General features: G+C 40.7%; 1 protein-coding gene across 1 annotated transcript in view; it reads right to left on the bottom strand.

Annotated features, from left to right (window-relative positions):
* The window catches only part of GRID2IP (Grid2 interacting protein), a 134,338-nt gene that overhangs the window by 53,093 nt on the left and 67,678 nt on the right, over nucleotides 1-13,567 (bottom strand). Inside the window, exons 4-8 of the mRNA XM_027859739.1 lie at nucleotides 12,553-12,807; nucleotides 11,115-11,200; nucleotides 6,958-7,027; nucleotides 3,786-3,880; nucleotides 1,768-1,951 (exon numbers count right to left, since the gene is read on the bottom strand). Of these exons, the coding sequence (XP_027715540.1) occupies nucleotides 1,768-1,951; nucleotides 3,786-3,880; nucleotides 6,958-7,027; nucleotides 11,115-11,200; nucleotides 12,553-12,807 (690 nt within the window). The remainder of the gene's footprint in view (nucleotides 1-1,767; nucleotides 1,952-3,785; nucleotides 3,881-6,957; nucleotides 7,028-11,114; nucleotides 11,201-12,552; nucleotides 12,808-13,567) is intronic.

The following is a 13,567-nucleotide window of genomic DNA, read 5'->3' as shown; positions in this document are numbered from 1 at the left end:
AGTTCACACAAGAGACAAGAAATGGATGAGGCCCCAGTGCTATTATGGGTACAGAAGTTATACTGAGTCTTGGACCTGACCCCAGTGTTATTCCCCCAAAGCATCCTAATGGCATTCCAAGTTCAGTCTCTTCATAACCAAGGAACTGGTCTATCACCAGAATCAGTGAGACCTTGACTGTAATCACTACACTAAAGGGTTAAGGGCAGGTAACGGACTCCACACTGCTGATCACCATTTCCTTTGCACCTGTGTATGTTTTCCCTCTACAGACAGCTACTACCCTGTAATGAGGGATGTGGCCACTCAAGCCTGCGAAAGTCTTAATAAGCACAGGCTATTTTCAGCTTGGAAGAGCCCTGGGAAAACCTAATAGGAAAGAAATAAGTTGGAAAAGGGACATCCCTCAGCTTCTAGTAAACTCTGGGAACGTGAGACATTTCTGGGATTAGAGATGTGGATATGCAAGGTATACATACAGGCAAATGGACTTTACATGCTAGAGCCAATGGGAAGGCGTGCTCTGTGTTGTATCCTGAGCTAAATAGTAAGAAAGATTCCAGAGAAAAAGAGAAAAATTAGAGATATGGAGAAACTTCAGTAAAATATGAGGACTCCTGGATGAAGAACAGGAAGCAATTTTTAACATCCTAATAGACCCTCCAAGTTAATGAGTTTTGATGCCTGCTGAAATTAGGAGAAGAGAATAAACAATTATCTATCACCTTTGGGCTAGGCGCTGTGCTAAGCGCTTTTACAAACATTTCATTTGATCCTCACAACAACCCTTTGAGGTAGGTACTATTATTAACCTCATTATAAAGTTGAGAAAACTGAGGCAAACCGAGGTTAAATGACTTGCCCAGGGTCACATAGCTAGTAAGTATCTGAGACCAGATTTGAACTCCAGATATTTTTCTCAGAATGGAACAATAGAAAAAAACACTGAACTCGGTAATCAGGAGTTCTGAGTTCTGGTCTTGCACCCCTCAGGAATTTGTCCATGACTCTGGACAAGTCACTTTGCTTCTTGGGCCTTGGTTTTGTCCTCTGTAAAATAAGCGGTTGGATTTCTAGCTCCATCTAACGTTTGGATCTTTAGGTTATAAAGGCCTCTTCAAGCCGTAGAATTCTCTGAGGCAGCTACTAAGCATCAGAGGCAATGGCAAAGATGGATAGTGACCAGGCTTAGAGTCAGAAAGACCTGTGTTCAAATCTAGCTTCTGACACTTAATCACTGTGTGCCCATGGGCCCAAAACCTGTTTCTTGAGCTGTAAAAATGGGGATAATAATCATTGTGGTATCTAACTTACAGGGTTGTGAGGTTCAAATGAGAAAATGTACATTAAATGCTTTATAAGCCTTAAATTGGGATGTGTACATCAGCTTTTGTTACATTCTATGTTTGAAAGTCCCTTTGGCCTTGGCCTTGACATTCTCTGTCGAGGGGCCCTCCCAGCTCTGACATCCTGATTCCATGAATTCCTAGGGATCTTGTCTATGGTTCTAAAGGACTGCTCCCCCTCGGTGGAGATCTCAAAGATGAACTGAAAAGGAAAGAGGAAGGATGAGATTTGGCCTTCTGTCTGGTGCTCTTTAGGGCCAGCACCCAGAGCAGCCACTAGGTTTCCAGGCAAAAGAACTTTCTGAGGACACTGACCACTAGGGTCAGAGAAAGAAATGAATATTCACATGCTGCCTCCTCTCCTCCCTCCCAAACCCACCCACCAGGTCCCAATGAGGCAGGAGACTGAGGGCAGAACTACCTGTGTTGGAAGAAGCATTCCAGGGCTCTGCAGATGGTATAGCGCTCTGAAGGGGTCAGCAAGTGCTCCAACTGTTGGCTGAAGGTCTTGCCCTGGATTCGAATGCTTCCAGGCAAGATCTCTGCCACCCACTGCAGGGAAGTCAGTGCTGAGGAAGGGTTGGGAGAATCCAGAGAATCTGAGTCTGTACACATAGAAGGAAACAAAAAATGGGCATGTGTTAAGAAGCAAGTGGCATTATTTTTTCCCATCCAGGACCTGACTGTTGTTATTGCTCTAGGGTCGGGGAAACAAAGGGCATTCTTGACAATCCCCTTAGATCTCCCATGCCCAGGTTAAAAATAGCCTGCTGGTTTGGTCAGAGGAAGAAGGGGCCAGGAAGAGAACCCCCTAGTCCCAATCAATTAATCATTTAAGAAGTGCCAATATGCGCTAGGCTCTGGGCATACATGTACAAAGAATGAAACAATAAAGGGGAGCAGGAGGAGACCACAAGTACATATAAAATATATAGCATAAATAAAAAATTAAAAAATATAAATATCTACAAAACAGTTAACACTAAGGTAGATTGGGAGAGAGGGGACCAGGAAAAGCTTCATGCAGAAAATGGGGCTTGAGTGGTGTCTTAATGGAAGAAAAGGACTATATATGAAAGAGTAAGAATGGATTGCATTCCATTCATGGAGGATGACCACTACAAGAAAGTGGGTATCTCTCCAACTCCTTGAAAATAGAGTTGGTCCTCAGTGTAACTGGGAGGTCAAGGTCTTTAGTGCTCTCCTATCTCTCTCCTTTTCCTCTTAAGACTTTCCCGCTGCTTTCCAGGTATATAACCTGTACTTGATTCTCACTCTAAGCTGGCTGTCAATTCACTGCAGCTCAGGTATTACTTAGATAAAGTAGCTTGCGGTTTGACCTTCCTCGCTCTGGTTAATGTGCATCTCAGTAAGGGACAGGGAATTTAATTAAAATCAGGAGATCACAAACCCTTTGGGATTAGGTTAGTCCCCTCTTCCCCAGAATGGGGTGGGGAGAGGAGAAAAGGGAACCCACTTTGGAGACTAGTATTCTAAAATTCCTTCCAACCAGAAAGACCCAGATAAAGCACCATGGTTTCTTCCCCTGGTGCATAAGGGAGATGGGGGCAGGATGGAGGGAGGTGGAGGAATAAGGGGGATGTCATAGTCTATGCTAGATGCACTAGTATGTATAAAGTCAGCTTAGCTACTTCCTCAAACGGGTTCAGCCTGACATTACAGGGCAGACGAAATCAGGAAAGAAGGAAATGAATTATGGGAGGGGAAAAAAAAGAGTGTCTTAAGACTAGTCTGGGAGAAGAACCGGCTACATTTTGACATGAGGGATTTTGTTAACTTTTTTTGAAGATCTGTGATTTCATCTATGCTGAGCACAGCTTTTGCTGACCAATCTCAACCCCTCTTCACCTTAGAAGATGAGTTCAGTGGACAAAAAAAAATTATTTTGGTTATAGCCAACAGAATTCTGGACTGGAAGTCAGGAAGACTTGAGTTCAAATTTGAATGCAGATTTTTCTTAGCTGTGTGACCCTGGGCAACTTCTCTGTGCCTCAGTTTACTTATCTGAATAATGGGGATAATAATAATACCTACCTCCCACAGTTTTTGTAAGGATTAAACAAGATAATTTATAAAAAGAAGTCTTCAAGCCTTAAAGTGCTATATAAATGTCAACTATTATTGTCATTATTATTATTAGCTGGGCTGGTCCTCCCTCAATAGGCACATAGCACCCATGCTGGAAACTTTTCCAGCTTGGTAAGCCTTAGGAGAATTTATCCTTCACTGGCAGAGTGAGCCTGGGATCACCTCCCCTCCATAATGAGGATGTTAGTGAAGGTGATAGTAAGTTAATAGCCTCCAAATTATATCCTGTCATTTACATAATTCCCATCTCCAGAGTCAATAAATAGCTTGATCACTTTGGGAAGCAGTACTGAGCATTCCTCCATAGAGGGCAAGAGAGGGGAATCTTACCACTAGGAAATGGGACCAATCCTTCTTCAACCACAAGAGTTGGCATTGCCCCACTGCCCTGCAACATGGACACCACCTTGTCGTGAGAGCAGTTCCTGCAAAAGTGAAGGAGAAAATTGCCTTATATCCACCCCATGTCACTTGTGGAGTTAGAGACAGCAGATATGAAATGAGAGACTCAGACTGGCAAAATTTCAGGGAAACTCAATCCTGGCTATGTCTCTCTGCTTCCCAGACTGACCCCAATGCCTCTGATCGCTTTTCCTCACACCACAGAAGTGTTACCTGTCTTCTCGCTTTTGTGCAACATGTAGAGAGAATGCTACTTGTTCTCTCTACATGAGGACTTCTCCCCATTGCCAAGAAGCCTCTCCCAGAGAAGTCAGAGGGCCCTTGTGTCCTGGCACCAGCGTGTGGTAGCTATGACCAATCCTACAGGGATGTTTACCTTTGACACCACAACCTAGCTAATCCCACTCTGCCCTAGTGTCAGTAGCCAGTAGCCCAGTCTCTCTCTGCTTTCCTCTTTCCCCTTCTTATCAACTCTCAAGAGCTTAATTTTCATTTTCATGCAAATGTTTATATATCTATATATCCAAATTCAGTCTCTTGTGAACTACAGTCCTGCATACCCTTGGTAGGTCTGTTAGACATACCAAGAAGTCCTATAGACATCTCCAATTCAACATGTTCAAAACTGAACTCATCTTCCCATCCCATACCCACCCCAACCTTGGGGATATCTTCAATTCCTCACTCCTTCCCAAGTCTGATTGATTTTTACCTCCACAACACCTCTTGCACATATCCTCTTCTCTCTACTCACTTGGCCACCACCCTAGTTCAAAACCTCAATCAATCAGCATTGATTAATTGCCCGCTATGTGCCAGGTACTGTGCTAGTTGATAGGGCTATCCTGCTTCTCAAATGGAGCATTGAAATGGCCTCCTAATTGACCTCCCTGCTTCAAGTCTCTCTCCTTTCCAATCCATCCTTCACATAGTAGCCAAAGTCATTTTCCAAAAGCTGCCACACCACTTCCCTACACAATAAACTCTTGAGGTTCCCTATTACCTTCAAGATCAAATGCAAACACCTCTCTCATTTAAAGCGCTTTACAATCTGGCCCAACCGACCTTTCCAGACTTGTTATTCATTATTCCCCTTCACACACTCTATGGTCTAGCCAAAGTGGCCTTATTACTGTTCCCTATCCATAATACTTCCCTCCACCTCTTGTCCCTGTGTCTTTGCAATAGCTGTCTCCCGTGCCTGGAATGCTGTCCCTCAAAGTCTCTCTAGCTTCCCTTAGAGCTTAGCCCAAGTGCTACCTCCTACAAGAAGCCTATACTGAACTCCCTACTTGCTAGGGTGTCTCCAAATTACTTTGAATTTATTTTGAATACATTTTCTAGTAATCTTCTGTGCACATATGCTTCTTCTTCAATGAAATGTAAGCTCCTTGGGTGCAGGGTCTGTTTCATTTTTTCCTTTTGTATCCCCCATACCTAGCAGAGTAGCTGGCACATAAGAGATACATGCTTATACGTATGAATGAATAAATGAAGTGAGTGACATAATCCACCTATCATGTGTAACTTGAGAAAGTCATTTATTTTCAGTCCTATGTCTGGACACATTGCCTAGGAAAGCTGCATGTCATGTTCAGCCATAGTTGTCAGCCTAGTATCAGGACTATCATGGTACATTTAAGAAGATGCTTCTATATAAGCTATTCATTTATAAGATTAATCTACATCTGAGAGCCCCAGTCTCAGACATCCAGAATTACTTATTCCTCAGACCAGAGATAGCGTTTCTTGGAAACGTATTAGAAGAAAGAGTTCATGGAGCTCTCAACATCTTTGGCCATGGTGTGATCTGTTAAAAATAAAAGTGGGGAACTAAGGCTCATCTATAACTGTAGGACCTTGAATGCCACCACCATCTAGGACCAAAATTCTTTACCTCAATATCTGATTGGATGGCCCATTTGATAGGTATAAAAAAAATTCACCAAACATGACCTCTGGAGCCAAGAGGAAAGACATACAAATTGGTACAGATTTAAATGGGTGTTGAATAGAAAAAGACCTTTCAGACTTCCCAAGGCCTTTCAGAATATTCTATTATATCATTTGAGTTGTGCAATGCCATCAAACTTTCATAGACTCACGATTTCATTGCTCCAAGATTGCTGGACAATACAGTGGTAATTTATCTAACAATCCTCACCCTTACCTACTCCTGTGCCCAATAGTTTAAATTGCCATCTGTCAATGCCTATACCAACATTTCCTATTTTTCAAACTAGAGAACTGCCAAATTGAGAAGAATGTCTACCCACCTTCCCTGTTGGGGATTTGAAGATAATTGTTCAGTCAACCCTGTACTAAACACTATGGAGGATACAAAACCTTTCTACAACCCTCTCTTTTCAGGAAGTTTATAATGTAGTTTAGAAAATAATGCACATGAAATAATTAGCAAATGCAAGACCACATCGTTTAAGTTGCTGGATTGTGTGGTACAGCCTCTAAGTGTTACAGGAATTCATAAGAAAGGGAAATTACTGAGAGCTGAGTCAGAAAAGGCCTTGGAGCATGAACTGGATTTTTCTAGGGGGAGAGTAGAGGGAGCACATGGCAAGTGAGAAAGATATTAGGTGAGGTGGCTTTATTAGAGTGCACAATGCATGTTGGGGAGCAGTGGGAGATGAGAAAAAGCAGGCTAGATTACAGAGTGTTCTGAGAGATAGACAGAGAAGTTAGGAGTTAATGTGATGTACATTTGGGAGCCATCTTAAGTTTCTTAAGCAAGAGAAAGTGACATGATGAAATAAATGCCTTATGAAAAGTAACATAGCGGTAGCATGTAGGATGGACGGGACAGGTGAGAAACTAGAGTCAGAGAGGTTAGTTGGGAGGCTGTTGTAGTAATCCAGTCCTGAAATGGAAACCTGGACTAGAGTGGTAACAGTGGAAATGGAACAGATACAAAAGACGTTCTGAAGGAAAAACTGATAGGTGAAACTGGAATTTAAGTGATAGAAGACAAAGAGTATGACTTTGAGGCTGGATAAATGACAATTAATAAATCATGGCATCACTAAGTGAAACAGGGATAGCCTGATCACTTTGGGAAACATTGGTTTAATCAACAGCCTCTGACCTCATATCCAATCCATTAAGGAACAAGATGCGGTCCCCAGGCTTGAGGGAAGCATTTTCAGCTGGACTCCCTAAAATCAAGAGGAAAAACACGTATGTTAATTGTGTGGCCTTCAATATTGTGGCAAAATTCTCAGGTAATACATAACAACTGTCCCTAGAAGAGCTAACAATTCCATCCAGGCAGGCTCTGTGTGCTTTGGAGATATAATAATAATAACAATAAAAATAACCACAACCATCACAACAATAACAATAATAATAGCTAATATTGATATAGGAACTGTGTGCCAAGCCCTGTGCTAAGCATTTACAATTATTATCTCATTTGATCCTCACAATAACCCTGGGAGGTAGGTGCTATTATTATCCCCATTTTGCAGATGAGGAAATTGAGCCATAGAGAGTTTAAGTGACTTGCCCACAGTCATACCATTAGCAAGTGCTTAAGGAAGGATTTGAACTCAGATCTTTTAGACTGTAAGTATAGAACTCTGTCCAAGAATTTCAGAGTCGGAAGGAGCCTCAGAGTCCGTCTAGTTCAGGGGTAGGGAACCTGCAGCCTCAAGGCCACACGTGTCCTTCTTGGTCCTTGGGTGCAGCCCTTTGACTGAATCCAAATTTTGCAGAACAAATCCTTTTATTAAGTGGATTTGTTCTGTGAAATTTGGATTCAGTCAAAAAGACGCACTTGAGGACCTAGAGGGCCGCATGTGGCCTTGAGGCCACAGGTTCCCCATCCCTGATATAGACCAACATCTTACACCACATAGCAAGATAAGATCAAAATGGGCACATGATTTAGACATAAAGGGTGATACTATGAGCAAATTAGGGGAGGATGGAATAGTTTACCTATCAGATCTATGGATAAGGGAAGAATTTAGGACCAAGTAAGAGATAGAAAGCATTATGAAATGTAAAATAGATAATTTTGATCATATTAAATTTGAAAGTTTTTGCACAAACAAAATGAATACTGGCAACCAAGATTAGAAGGAAAGCAGAAAGCTGGGGAAATTTTTTTTTTTACAGTAAGTGTCAGTGATAAAGGGCTCATTTCTCAAATATGTAGAGAACAGAGTCATTCTTGAATTGATAAAAGGTCAAAGGATATGAACAGGCAGTTTTCAGATGAAGAAATTAAAGTTGTCTATAGTCATACAAAAAAATGCTCTAAATCACAATGGATTAGAGAAATGCAAATTAAAACAACTCTGAACTACACCTATAAGATTGGCTAATATGACAGAAAAGAAAAATGATAAATGTTGGAGGGAATGTGGGAAAATTGAGACACTAATGCACTGTTGGTGGAAGTGTGAACTGATCCAATAATTCTGGAGAACAATTTGGAATTATGCCATAAGGCATAATATTTATGTGCATATGCACATAAATTGTGCATACCCCTTGATCCAGCAATACCACCACTAGGTCTGTATCCCAAAGAGATTTTTTTAAAAAAAGGAAAAAGGACCTATTTGTACAAAAATATTTACACTAGTTCTTTTTGTGTTGGCCAAGAATTGGGAATTGAGGGGATGCCCATCAATTGGGAATGATTGAACAAGTTGTGGTACATGATTCCAATGAAATACTATCTTGCTATAAGAAATGACGAGCAGGCAGATTTCAGAAAGACCTGGAAAGACTTACATGAACTGATACAAAATGAAGTGAGTAGAACCAGAACAATGTACACAGCAACAGCAATACTGTATGATCAATTGCGAATGACTTCACTCTTCTCAGCAATACAATGATCCAAGACAATTCCAAAGGACTGATGAAAAATAATGAAAAATGCTATCTACATCCAGAGAAAGAATTGATGGAATCTGAATGCAGATCTAAGCATACTATTTTTCACTTTTTAAAATTTATTTCATGTTTTTTTTTTTCTGGTTTGTGTCTTCCTTTACAACATGACTAATATGGAAATATGTTTTGCATGATCGCACATATATGATCTATGTCAAATTGCTTACTGTCTCAGGGAGCGGGGATGGAGGGAAGGAAGGGAGGGAGAGAATCTGGAACTCAAAGTTTTTAAAAAATGAATGTTAAAATTCTTTTTACATGTAATTGGGAAAAAATATTATTAAAGTAAAAAATTTTATTTAAATTTTTTAAAAAGGAAGTGAGCAGAACCAGAAGAACATTGTACACAGTAATAGCAATATTGTATGATGATCAACTATGACTGACTTTGCTATTCTCAGTAATACAATGATCCAAGATAATTCCAAAGGACTCATGATGAAAAATGCTATCTACATTCAGAGAAAGAACTTACAGAATTTGAATGCAGATTGAAGCATACTATTTTCACTTTATTTTTTATGGTGGGTTTTTTTTTTTGGTCTGTGTTTTCTTCTGCAAAATGAGTAATATGTAAATATGTTTTGCATGATTACATATGTATAACCTATATCACATTGCTTACTGTCTCAGGGATGAGGGAGAGGAAGGAAAGGGAGAATTTGGAATCCAACATTTTAAAAATAAATGTTAAAAAATTGTTTTACATGGATTTGGGAAAAGATAATAAAATATTATTTAAAAAAAATAAAATGTACATAAAAGAAGAAAAGGAAGTTCAGAAAGAAGCATAGACAAACAGGACAATTTTGAAAGCATTGAAGTATATATATGCATATATAAATACTTATACTATATATTACACTATATTTATACTATATATTGTAGATAATATGTATTATATTATAGATTTTTACAAGTGAACGGTATAAAGTAGAGATTCATGATTTCATATGCAATATTCTTTTTTGTGTTTTGCTATGTATATCAAATATTCTCTTTTTTGGTGTTTAAGTTCAGAATTCTTTAAAAAAAAGTTTGTAAAGGAAATAAAAGAAACTGAATAGTATGAAATTATAATGCCGAAACTTTTCCTCAAAGAAGAGATATGAGATGATACCTCCCCAACTTCTTTGCAGAGGTGAGGCACTATACGCACAGAACACTGCATACAATGTCAGACTTTTCCATTATATTGGTTGGTTTGCATGAAATTTGTTTTTCTTTTATTCTTTTTTACAATGATGACATAGTAAAATTGGAAATGTAGGAAATCTAAAAATAAAAAATGTTAAAATTTTATTTAAAAAATTTAAAAAAAGGAAAAAATAAAGAAACACATCTGTATTAGTGGAGGTTCATTGTTATTGTTCGGAAAGAAAAGCAATTCATGTCTTCTTTGGAAAAGGGAAGGACTCCCTACTTCCCTCAAGACTGAAATCTAACTCTTTTCTCCCTATATGGCAGCCCACACAGTGATAGGGCCCATCAGATGCTTACTTGGGGAAAAGAACATGGCTTACTTAGGCCCAGCAAAAGAAGAAGTCAAAAGAAATTATGCAAATGACAGCAAAAAAAAATTTTTTTAAATGATGAATGGGTTAAAAAACAGATCATATGAAGAAAGGTGAAGAGCCAAAACAAGTTATATTTCCTGACAATGATAACGCTGCGTGGAGGTTTAACTGTCTTTCAAAACTATTATGTAAAAAATTGTAGCCAATTATTTCTCCACTTTTTGGAGACAGAACCAGAAACGGACAAAATAGATTTAAATTGAAGTAGGCTTAACTGGAGTCACCATTTTCTCAAAACTGGGGGGCTTGTAACATCACAGCATCATAGATTTGGAGTTGGACAAGATCTTAAAGGTCTTCAAGTCCAATCTCTTTATTGTACAAATGAGGAAACTGAGGAATAGAGAAGTTAAGTGACTTGTCATGGGTCACACAGCTAATAAGTGTCTGAGGCAGGATTCGAAACCAGGGCTTCTAGACTCTAAGTCCAACACTGTATCCACTACTCCATGCTGTCTTAAAAGAAATAAGCCTATTCCACCTTGTATTACTGGAGAGGCAGTTTTCCCTACAGCTACTAACCAAGCAGGGTAGTATGGCTCTGTGACTTCTCACAGGTGTCTGCCCAGGAGAGAGCAAAGAAGGACCCCTTTCCTCCTTCCCATCTCTGTTCACTCCCTGGTGGCTTTGCAGCAAGATATCTGGGGCTTAAACTTCATAATGGAAATGGGACCAAACAAAGCAAAGTTCCATCTGAAACTCCAAGATGGCTGCTTTCTCTCCCTCTCCCTCCTCCAACCACATCAGCACCACTCACCAGGCAGGACAGACTCTATCCATACTGGGGCATGACCACGAAGTGTAAAGCCAAAACTTTTGTTGCCTTTGTACACTCGAACTGTCCTATACAAGGTAAAAGGAAAGAAGCTGTGATAGAGTCTTGAGTAATACTACTTTTCCCAGGTCTGTCCCTTTCCTGAAACCTGTACCATCTTAGAAGCCAGCCAAGGGAAGCCCAGGATGGATTAGATTTGCCTTCACTTTGTCCCATCTCCAATACCCCAGAGTCTCATAACAAGTCCCAGAAAAGTCAAATAGAGCTGGATGGATTGTTTCAAATCAGATCTTTCCTCATCTCCCCAAGTATTCAGACAATTCACATGCAACTCCTTCTGCAGCCTTTCCTCAACTTTCCTTCTTCCCATCACAACATGGTAACTTGAAAGAATTTTGTGGGAAAGATCCCCACAAAAGAGTAACATGCAGGCAAGGAAGAGGATGATCTGCCCCCAGCCATCATCATTGTCCTGAACCACCCTCACTCTCATCACTGCAAAGCAGCATGGGAAAATCTCACACCTCCAAAAGAGATACAGAATGACTTGCATGGAAGGGAGAGGGTAATGGTCTCAACCCATCAGTTACTACCTGAAACAGTTCATCAAGAATTAACCCATGAAGTTACTAGACCTGCATGTGTCAAGTTCAGACATTTTTCTTGGTGGTAGAAAAGAGGGTAATAGTCACCAGCTCTACCTGGGCTTTTTCAGGCTTGATCCTAAGTTGATTTTTTTTATAGTAACCTAGAGAATTATAGGAGGAGGGAATAAAAAAAGAATGGGTAGGAGTGGAGTTGACAGGGTTGAGGAAGGAATGCAGCAGACTGCCCAAGAGGAGATGTTCCAAGGTTACTTGGAAATATGAAATGAAACTCAAGCTTGAAGTCAAGGTTGGAGAAGTCACTTTAGAAGTCAATCATACACACATACATAAGTGTGCATGTGATCCCATGTGTATATATGGACTGGGCCATGATTTGATGGGTTAGACTGATTAGCTAACTCTACAGAAAGCTAAGAAATCCATTACACCATTATATTGGAAACAATAAGCACTCATGGGAACCTATATTCAGAAATACAGAATTTTTGCACTGGAAGAAATTTTAAGAGGTCATCTAATCCATCTTCCTCCTCTCCCACTACCACCTTACATAGCTGGGTGTCCATTAACTCAACACAGTCCATTCTACCTCTGGCCTCAATACTTCTCAGCAGCAGGCCTTCCTATCGCTCCCTTCCTTCTCAGTCCAGCCCAGCACCCAAACTGCTTTATCTCCTGCCACAGCTCGGAATCAGTAGATATACATATTCCCTGACCACCCTCGGCGCCCGTCGCTACCATCTTCCCATCATCTCACCTCCCCACGCCCAGGGAGAAGCAGAGCCTGAGGATCAGTTAAAAGCCTTCATTACCTGCGGGCAGCACCTGAGTTTACTCTGCTGGCAATGAGAGAGGTGGTTTTCCTCAGTCCCTTCCCCGCGTCTTCTGGGCCTCGTGGCACTGAGCTGGCCCGTGTAGACACCATCAGGCGCTCAGGGTGGTCCTCGCTGCGGCTGCGCCGGAGCCGGTGTGTTTGCTGCTCCCTCTTGGTCCGGCAGAGCTTGCTGATGAGACTTTGAGACACAACCTCGTCGAAACGCTGCCGGTGCTTCTTGGGGATGAAAATCCTAGTGAAGATGAGTGGACAGTGAGAAAAGGAACCAAATCAGGCCTAGCCCAGAGAGAGGGAGAACAGGAAGGGTGATCTGTAAGGGCACTGGGAGAGACAGGAAGATGCGCAATTAGTACTGTGCACAGACCCATAGCAATTAAATCATCAGTCTCTCCATAGTAACTTTTCCACAGTCCTTTAAGACTTACAAAGTCCTTTCCTCACAACAATACTCAAGAGTAGGTAGTACAATTATTACTATACTCATTTTATAGATGGGGAAATAGAGGCTCAGGAAGTTACCTTATCTGCTCATGGTCACACAGCTAGCAAATGTCACAGCAAGGATTTTAACCGATGCTCATAACTCCAAGTCCAGTGCTCTTTCCCCTATACCACGCTGTGTTTTAGTACAAATTCGTCAGCACCTCTAGCATGCCACATGAACCTACTGGTGGATACTTGGAGGTTACAGCACCAAGGTGTCCTTTCCACGTGAGTGGGTACAATTAATGCTCCTCCTGGAATGTTCTTTCTCTGCTAGGTGATGGTTCCCATAGGACTATGTCCCTAGGTAAGGCATATCTGTCGGCTACAGTAATTATCCACCCTCATAACCTATGGCTGACAAAAGTTCATTTCCTGAAGCAGTTGCTATTGTCTGATACCCCATGGAGAATAACTTTGGAATATATAGAATGTTCGATAATGACTGGTTCAATTCATTCATTTGTATTGGTCTTCTTGTAGAAAAGATAGTCATGAACCTTTTCTAA

Source organism: Vombatus ursinus, unplaced genomic scaffold, assembly GCF_900497805.2.
Source record: "Vombatus ursinus unplaced genomic scaffold, bare-nosed wombat genome assembly UNPS02014171.1, whole genome shotgun sequence".
Classification (NCBI taxonomy): Eukaryota; Metazoa; Chordata; class Mammalia; order Diprotodontia; family Vombatidae; genus Vombatus; species Vombatus ursinus.
The sequence above is the reverse complement of the archived record's forward strand: the minus strand, read 5'-3'. Positions and strand labels throughout refer to the sequence as shown.